Source organism: Parasteatoda tepidariorum, chromosome X2 (assembly GCF_043381705.1).
Source record: "Parasteatoda tepidariorum isolate YZ-2023 chromosome X2, CAS_Ptep_4.0, whole genome shotgun sequence".
Classification (NCBI taxonomy): domain Eukaryota; kingdom Metazoa; phylum Arthropoda; class Arachnida; order Araneae; family Theridiidae; genus Parasteatoda; species Parasteatoda tepidariorum.
The window spans coordinates 43674044-43683040 of NC_092215.1; the positions used below are offsets into that span (position 1 = coordinate 43674044).

General features: G+C 29.8%; 1 protein-coding gene across 2 annotated transcripts in view; it reads left to right on the top strand.

Moving 5' to 3' along the window:
* The window catches only part of LOC107446030 (protein DOP1A), a 95494-nt gene that overhangs the window by 54308 nt on the left and 32189 nt on the right, over positions 1-8997 (top strand). For both annotated transcript variants that reach the window (XM_043047375.2, XM_043047374.2), the window contains exons 18-19: positions 557-688; positions 3632-3789. In XM_043047375.2, coding sequence (XP_042903309.1) covers positions 557-688; positions 3632-3789 — 290 coding nt within the window. The remainder of the gene's footprint in view (positions 1-556; positions 689-3631; positions 3790-8997) is intronic.

Consider the following 8997-nt stretch of genomic DNA (forward strand, 5'->3'; position numbering starts at 1 on the left):
TTGTTGTTATTAAATGATAGAATTCACTAAAAGTATATAAATATGTAATAAATAAAATAATTTTGCGATAAAAATGATAAATGAGGTTTATCTATTTTCAATACATTGGTCACTTTCATTTACACCTGAAAAAACAGTCAAAAAACATAATTTTTGTACCTGGGCCTGTTCTGTACCCGACACATTTTGAAAAGAGCTGAAAAACGTGTTTTTTTGAATTTCTATTTTTTTAAGTTAAACTATTATTTTTTTGGTTTATTCTCTTTGCATTATTTAATTAGATGGTAAGACAATAGAAACATACAAAAATATTGATTATTACTCAATATTATACAGAAATATAAGCAATACTCCTTAAGTGGGCGGGGTTACCCGTCTCTCCCCTATATATATATATGCAATAAAGACAAAAAAGAATAAAAGAAAAGTGAGATTAATGAAGAAAATTACGAAAAATTATTATAATGGCAAAACATCTTACTACACTTTGTATGATTGGTTACTTTTAATGGAAAAAAAAATTAAAACCTGTCTTCACCAGAAAAATATTTTTCAGGTTATTCCTACTTGGTCCAGTGATCAACTTTTGCTTGTGGAACTTGTTGCAGCTATCAAAGTTTTACCCCTAGAGTCCATTGTACAAACTGTTAGAAATGTTTTGAAGCAACCGCCCTCAGTATCACAGAAAGTAAGATCTTTTTTACACCTCATATTCATTAAATTAACCGTAAAAATTCTTATAGATTTTAGCGTCATACTAAATGTTTACAAAATGTTTTACTTTTGTAAATTAATATAACATTCACTCAAAGAGAAAAATAACATCTTTGTATAAGTCTGATATTATAACTAAATTTTTATGTATTAATTTACAATCCTTATGCTTAAAAGATCATGGTATTATTTGATGGTTGCATAAAAGCAAACTGTTAATGAAATTGCAAAAACAGTTATATAGAGCTGATTTTCTCAACATAGTGATATTTTGGCAAATTTGGATTTATATCTCCTAAAATTAAAGAATAGTTATAGTTTGGAATACATGGCGCCAATAATTTTATCAGAATCATAATGTCGTTTTTCAGAGTTTTAGCCTTACAATTGAGTTGCTTGCAGAAATCTAATTTTTGATCACAGTTATAAAAAAATTTTCTTCAAAAATAATACCACCCATTTTTTTCTTTTTTTTTTTTCTTAGGCATTTAAGGACTTAATAAATTTATATAATTATGAAGTAAAAAAATTTATAAATTTAATTGAAATATTTTTAAAAGTAAATAATAACAATAAATTTGAAGCTATATCATTGCATCTAAAAAATGTTTCATAGTTACATATATAATGAAAACAAATGCTTGATTCAAATTTATTGGAAATGTAATAGAAAAGTATCATTATTCACTACTGAAAAACTGGCTAAACTGAACAAATCATAATATTAGCTTCACATTCTTTGTTTAATTTTTAAAGCAATGATATAAATATGCTGTCTTGTGCGCTACCTTAACACAGGTTGTCAAATCTTTCAGCCCAAAATTACTCCATCAATTCCAAAAGAAAAAATTATGAATAAATAAATACACAATAAAAATGACAATCTGCATTTCTTTTACACAGCTTTTTTATTCTATATGAGGAAAATTTCTTTTTAATATAGTAAATACTTCAAGATATAAAAATTGTAATTTTAAATTTGCAGTTTTGAAGATTATGTTTTGAAATTAGGATTTGGTAAAATCGTCCTAACCATGATGCGATACGATCCATATTCAATAGCTACACATATAAATATACACATATAAATATATGTAAAAACTGCATTAAATTTTTGCTTTCTTCTAAATTTGCATTTTAAAAAATACAAAAGAATTTTGAGATTTTAAAAATCTCAGTTTAGAAGTGCTGTAATTCATTACTTTAATACAGATGAACGTTTACGAATTAAATTTATCAACAGCAATTAACACAACAATAAATTTAGCACTTCGAATATCAATGAAAATTTTAAACAATCTTGTATTAAAATGCTTTGTAGATTTGAATTGAATAATCAGTAGTTTCTTAGAAAAATCAATTGATTTAAATCAACAAACCCTGATTATAACCCTACTTAATGAAAACATAAATCAAAATTATTTATTTAATACTTCAAAATTAATCTAAACCAACAAAATTACATAAATAAATTAAGTAAGTAACAAACACAGCAGAAGTATCAGGTAATCATTTTTATTAGATATAGAGGAAATAACAGTAGATATCACACAAAATCCATAAAATAAATTTTTTTACTTATTTTAAAAGTGTCATTGCCTGCAATAATTGTTACAAATCAGAATAAATTACTTAACATAAAACAAAGGGATTAGAAATAAATCTTTTCCCCATTTACCTAAAGACGGGAACAGATTGAAGAATAATATTGACTTACTGATGCTATTACGTTTAAAAAGAACATTAGAATCACTGACGATAGGTCCATGAATTTGGATTTGAATATAAGAAAGCTCATGTTACAACTCTGAGTTAAAACAGATAGTTTTTTTAATTATTAAACTATGTTTGAACTATTTGTTTTATGTTCTTTTCTGATTACGGTCATTTTTTGTTGTTGTTGTCGAAATTGAAATACAAAGAGAAGTAAAAATTTAATTTTCTTTCACTCTTAAAATTTAACATAATTTTTTTTGTATTATTATTTAATCACGTTATACTTAACCTAACAAATGCAAGAGGGGAAAAAAGTATTAGCATTGCATTCAGAGACAAAAAGTATTTCTAAAAATATACTTTCGGCTGTAATATTTTAAAATTTCTGGAATAACTTTGATTCATAAGATAATTAACTAAGATCATACTAAGATTTTACTAAGATAATAATATTTATTTCAAAGAAATTAGAATTAGCCATGATTGATGCATCAAGGATATTTATAAGGTAAAATAAATAATACTTATTGATAGAAGTACAATATTTTTTACAACTGAAGAATAATTTCCACACCACAACTTCAACGACTTTCAACTACAAAATGTACCCATACCCATAAACACAGGATGCCAAGGTTACATCTTTCACATGTGCAAAAAGAGCTTAAAAAAGTTTTAGCAAATTTTTTTTTAAATATTTCAAAGGGAATGACACAGAAATGTTTCTGTAAGCACTATTTTATAGCATTTCAATCGTGATGTTCCAAAAACATGTTTGTTATCACTTGAAGAATTTTTTTAACTTTTTTTCTGAACTTTACGTATTTGCACTATTGCTGTGACTTTGTGTGCTGTACAGGTCCTTATGCATTATTATTCTGCTTTAACATGTTTGATTTCAGGATTCTTCACAACTGCAGTTTTTTATATGCAAGTTTGTATGTTTTATAAGCATAACTTTTGTTCAAAAGATATTGAAATGTGATAAATATTGCATTTCTAGTGATGGTGATTTGTATTCATGCAAAGAATTTTGAGTGTATAATAAAACAAAGTGTATCTTTGGCTTTGAAATTTTTTGAAGTATTTAAATTTGCATCAAAAAATAGTTATGTTTTAAAAGGAAATAGTTTTAATATAAACTATGTAAGCATGTATAATTATATATTTTGTAATGAAAATTTTGATTGCTTTTTTATAGAATAAAATTGGAATTGAAGTTAATACTCTCCAGTTTTTTCTGGCATATATTCAACAAACATCTGGAACTCAGTTGATTGAAACATGGCAATCCCTACTAGGTCTTTGGCGAGATGGTTTGCAAATACCTTCACCGTTAGTGCAGTTTCATTTGCTAAGGTAAAATGAGGTTTAATGTGCAAAATACTTAGGTTATTTTTTTTTCCTTTAAAAATTTTAATGTAGTGTGCCAAATGAAAAAACAAGCACTTTTATTACTTTTTATCTAATAACTGGATTTTCACATTCAATTTGCAATCTTAATAGCTTGAGGAATTCATCTTAAGTGATACAGTGTTGCCTGGCCAACCAAACCTAGTCTTGTAGATACTTTAGTGAATGCTGTATTGGTCAAATATACTAATTAACTTATGTAGACAATATTTTACGTTATGAAATCAGGCACGAAAACAGAACTTGAATGAGCATTTCTTTTTATTTTGTTGATGAATTTCAGTTCTTGTCCCTCAAAATATAAAAGGTAGCTATAATCTGGATATTATGGTTCTAATAATGGTCACAAGAGCAGTTAATAGCTTGTTTCCCTTATTGTTAATTTTACTGTTTTGCTTATTTTGCTCTATCTCTTGCTCTTTTAATGAATCTAAACATTTTTACTCTTAATTATATAACTTATTTGTCCAAATATTAATATAAAACCAAATCCAAATATAAAATTTACCACCCTATTAAAACCATTTATTATTTTATATAATTGATTTTAAAATCTAAAAAATGTTTAAATTATAAGGTAAACAAATTTTTACATCATTTTAAACTTTGTAATTTTAAATCACAAAATCCGCAATTTCAGCTGCATTTTTATTGATTTTCCGAACAATAAAATAAAAAAAAGAAAGAAAAGAAAATTTAATTTCTTAAGGAACCATTTAACCAATGCTGTTCAAGTTTTAGATTTTACCATTAACTATAACACAATTTAAGATTGGGTGAAAATTTTTATGTCTCGTAATTCAAAATCTTTTCTTAAATTATTAATTTAAAAATGAATAAATAGCTATTTTAAAATTATTTTTTATGAAATTTTTCTTGGATAAAGAATTTCCATAATTATGTGAAAAAAGTTTTTGATTTACTTAAATAATTCCAAAGATAAATGAGACTGCTGTACTTTAGGACAGACACACATTGAATACCTATCTTTTCCTCTGTAATATATTTTCACCAACATAAATTTTAAATCAAAATTTGTCAGCCACTTGAAGTAGAAAGTGCAAGCTGTTTTAAAGATTTATCTTGGAACTTCTAATAGAGTTTAAAATTCATTCAAATGTGTATAAAAAGTTAAAAAATTTTTCTATTTCCTACACTTCTAAAAATTAATAATGCCAATCTGCATTACCAAAGTAAGCCAGTTAAGTAGTTGAATATGAAAATAATTAGGGAGAGCTTGAAATCGTATTAAATTTGTGGTTTGTGTTCAATGTGGATAATTGAAGTTTGCTATCTTCCAAGATGATCATTATTCTTCTTTTGAATTTACTGATTAGGAGAAGGAGCTCGAAAAGAGGATAAACTTAAATGTTACTATAGACAACTAGGGATCCAGGATAGTCTGGTTTTTAGGGGACTGGGCCCAATTTAAGATAACAGCGATTGCGCAATGATAAAAGTAACAGTAGGTCTACTAAAAATAATTAACAAGAATCGTGAAATCCCGACAAAAAAAAAGTGATGAAATTATGCACAATGAAACAATTGCTAAGTAGCAAAAATCTCACTGAAAATAATTTACAAGAAACGTTAAATCCCGACGAAATAAAGTGCACAGCGATCACAAAATAGCGTAAGTTCAGCTGAAAATAATCTTCATAAAAGTAAACTTCCAAAGACAAAAATGGTGCATAAAGAAACAGTATAGAGTTCAGTTTCAACGCCGATCCTCGCACGAAACCGGGAGTTTTGATTCAATTTCCTTTTCGTTATTCAGCATCACGAAACTAACATCGTCTTCGTAACTAGAACTATCAACAGCTCTGCAGCTGGACGAAATCAAAATAGTCTTCGTCAGCGCGGTGACAGCCGCCGCGACGAAGGCGATATTATAGCGATATCGTTGAACCGCGAGTGTTGTCTTATATGACGGCCTAAATCTGAGGCATTGCTAGAACGAGAGTCACTCTCGGCAGCTTATATCAAATTTCTGATGCATCGACTAAAGCAAAAGTCAGTATTAGCGGCTGAAATCAGATTTATGATACATCTCCTAAAACGAAAGTCATGATATCGGCCTGCCGATATATGCATTAAATCGATATTTCGCGATGCATCGATTTATCAGGGGTAGAAGTCCTCCTATATTTCCTATTTTTCCTATGTTTTTATAAAAAGCTAAGAAAGCCTCCTATTTTTCCTTTATTTCCTATATGTTTCAAAATTGGCCTATATTTTTTCCCTCTAATATTTTTTTTTTTTTACTATAGAAGACAATTTTCTAGATTTTTCTTTCTCCAGATAGTCATGATCATTTTGAAATTCACTTGTCCTTAATACTGCTTAATGACAATGGGTAAGTGAACACATAAATAGTGTTCTCCCCCCTCCCTATCTCTTGTAGTTGTTTAACAAACGTTTCAAGGTACAATGACTAAGTTAGTGTGTGAACTCCTATTGTTAGGGCCTGGGGAGATTTGTGGAACAACTCCCCTTTTGTCAAGAAAGGTTGAAATAACAGAGAATCAGTAGTAGCATGAATGGAATGTATCATAGAGTATTATTTATCAATGTCACTAAAAAAGTCAGGGGGGTTTTGTGGAAATTGCAGTTGTCTGTCAAACTCTTTCTTTCCTTATCTGCTGTATCTCTCCTCAATATCCATGGGTCACTCATTCTATCCAAAGATCATTCTATCCTAAGACACCTCAAGGTCAGTTTTTTTTTCTATTCACCTGTTTTATTTTCTTCTATGGAAGTAACAGGAATTTGCCCTAACTAATTTTGTCTCCCCCTCTCTTTGGGGGAGTTTTTCTGTCAACCTCCATTGGTTCATATAGAGGAGTGAATATAACTTGTTAGCTGATTGGACCTTCATCACCCATTTTAAATTACCCTTTGGAAGTAGTGAGTGTTGTCATTGACTATACAGAAAATTAGTTTTAGTGCTTTCTAAGCTTATACTACTTTCTATGACTTTTTTTTCTGAGTAGATGGCAAACTAAATTATTATGTTATTATTTTGCTTCAAAATGTTAACTTTCAATTAGATTTCAATTAGATTTTCAATTAGATTATTTAAGTTTTTATTTTATTATGTTTGATTAATTTGTTTTTATATTTATTGCGTTTAATCTGTTTAATTTATAAGTACAAGTAAAAGATGCCAAATCATTTGACACGATTTCGTGATGATTGACTTGATTTAGAAGATAAAAATAATGGTAAAGTTAAAGACTGGTGCCAAAAAGGTAAAGATGAATATTCTGCCTACTGTACTATTTGTCTGGCTACTGTAAACATCAGTAATAGTGGCAAAATTCAGCTTTTGCAGTATTCAGGCACTAGAAAGACTTTTAATGAGAAAAAGGATCAAAAGCGTCTCGTAATTGCTGCTGGCAATAGTGTTTGTTTGGAGCCAGGATCCAGCTCTACTGAATCAAAAAAAGTATGGACTCTTACTTCTGAAGACAAAATGAACAACTATTCCTTTTTATCGCAGGATACTATAAAAGAAATATTTTCACCTGTCTTCCCAGACTCAAATTTGTGCACTGGTATGACCTTATGTTCCACCAAAGTGTCTTATTCTATATCACATGGACCTGGTCCTTACTTTTTGAAGCAAATCACCAACGAATTCAAGAGAGAAAAACGTTATTACTCATTAATGTTTGATGAGACCCTCAATGAGCAAAACTTGAAACAACTTGATGTGCACATTCAATATTGGTGCTCTTGTGATGGTGGTATATCCGAGAGATACTTGGGTTTAGAACTGTTGGGTCATACAACTGCTCTCAACATTTTTAATGCAATAAAATCAATTCTAAATTCTTGTGAAAAAGATTTAGAGCATATAGTGATGCTTGTGTCTGATGGGCCGAATGTTAATAAATGTGTTTTTCAACTATTCGACAACGAAGTTACAGAGATTAGGAAGTATGGATTAATAAATGTGGGCACATGTAATTTACATGTTATTCATAATGCCTTTAGAAAAGGTTTAGCTATTGCAGACGTGCCAACTCTCCCGCATTTTGCGGGAGTCTCCCGAATTTTTAGTTATTCTCCCGCCCTCCGGAATTGATTAAAAAAACTCCCGAATTTTACTGCAATCGACGGCCAAACTCAAAATTACTTAATTTTTCCGCGATTGCGGAAGTTTTGTTTTTCTTTCAGGGTGAATTCTATCCCCTCTTATCGAACTACCATCTGCCTGAGGCGTAGCTGCACGTGCTTTATTTTCCCCTCCTCTTCAACGTTACCCCTCTTTAACACTCCTACTTCACCCGCCCCCTTACACTGGGATTCGTAGGAATCTTCGTGTGAAGTTGAATGCGATGACGTCACATGACGATATCGAGTGACGTCCATACAGGAGTGGGGAAACTCGTACTCTCGATTGTTATAATTGATATTGTATCTTTCTGTTTTTATAGATTTCAATTCGTTTTTTACCACGGTTGGCAACAAACTTGTAAACTAGCAACGTGATATCCATTATTCGCTTAGTCTTCGTATATTAAAATTTTTTTTTCAAGGATGTCTAAGTAGAAACGGAAGTATGCAACCAATTTCAAAAAATCATGTGCCTATGACTTTAGCAAGACTTAATTGCGAAGAGCTAAATCTGCAACTCTTTTTTTATGCATACAGTAGAGAACCATTTATGCGGTATCCAGATAATCCGGGGAAAAGTTCCGCTCGTTTCTCCCGCCATTTTGAACTAAAACGATATGGAAAAAAAAGTGGAAATTGGATTCATCCTTGAAGGTGAGTAGAGGAAAATGTGACAAAGGGGAGAATTTTTTCCTCCGTTTACCCAGAGAAACGTCATTTCTTCCGCGACCTTGAAGATTTTAGATCTTTATTCTCTTTTAGGTCGTTAAACTCAAAGGAGTGGCATGATGATTTCGTTTGCTAGTTTGATTTACGAGGGGGTGGGGAAAATGCATTGCACATGCATATCAGTGAACAGAAGATGAAAGAGAAAAATATATTTATCTATTTGACATCGATTAATAAAAATAAAATGTTTTTCTTTTGAATAAATTCTGATTCTTTGGAAGTGCGGTATCATTCGCAAGTTTTTCTTGATGTGGAATCACACCTGCTTTAATTAAAAATCGCGTTTTTATAAAAAAAAAAAGA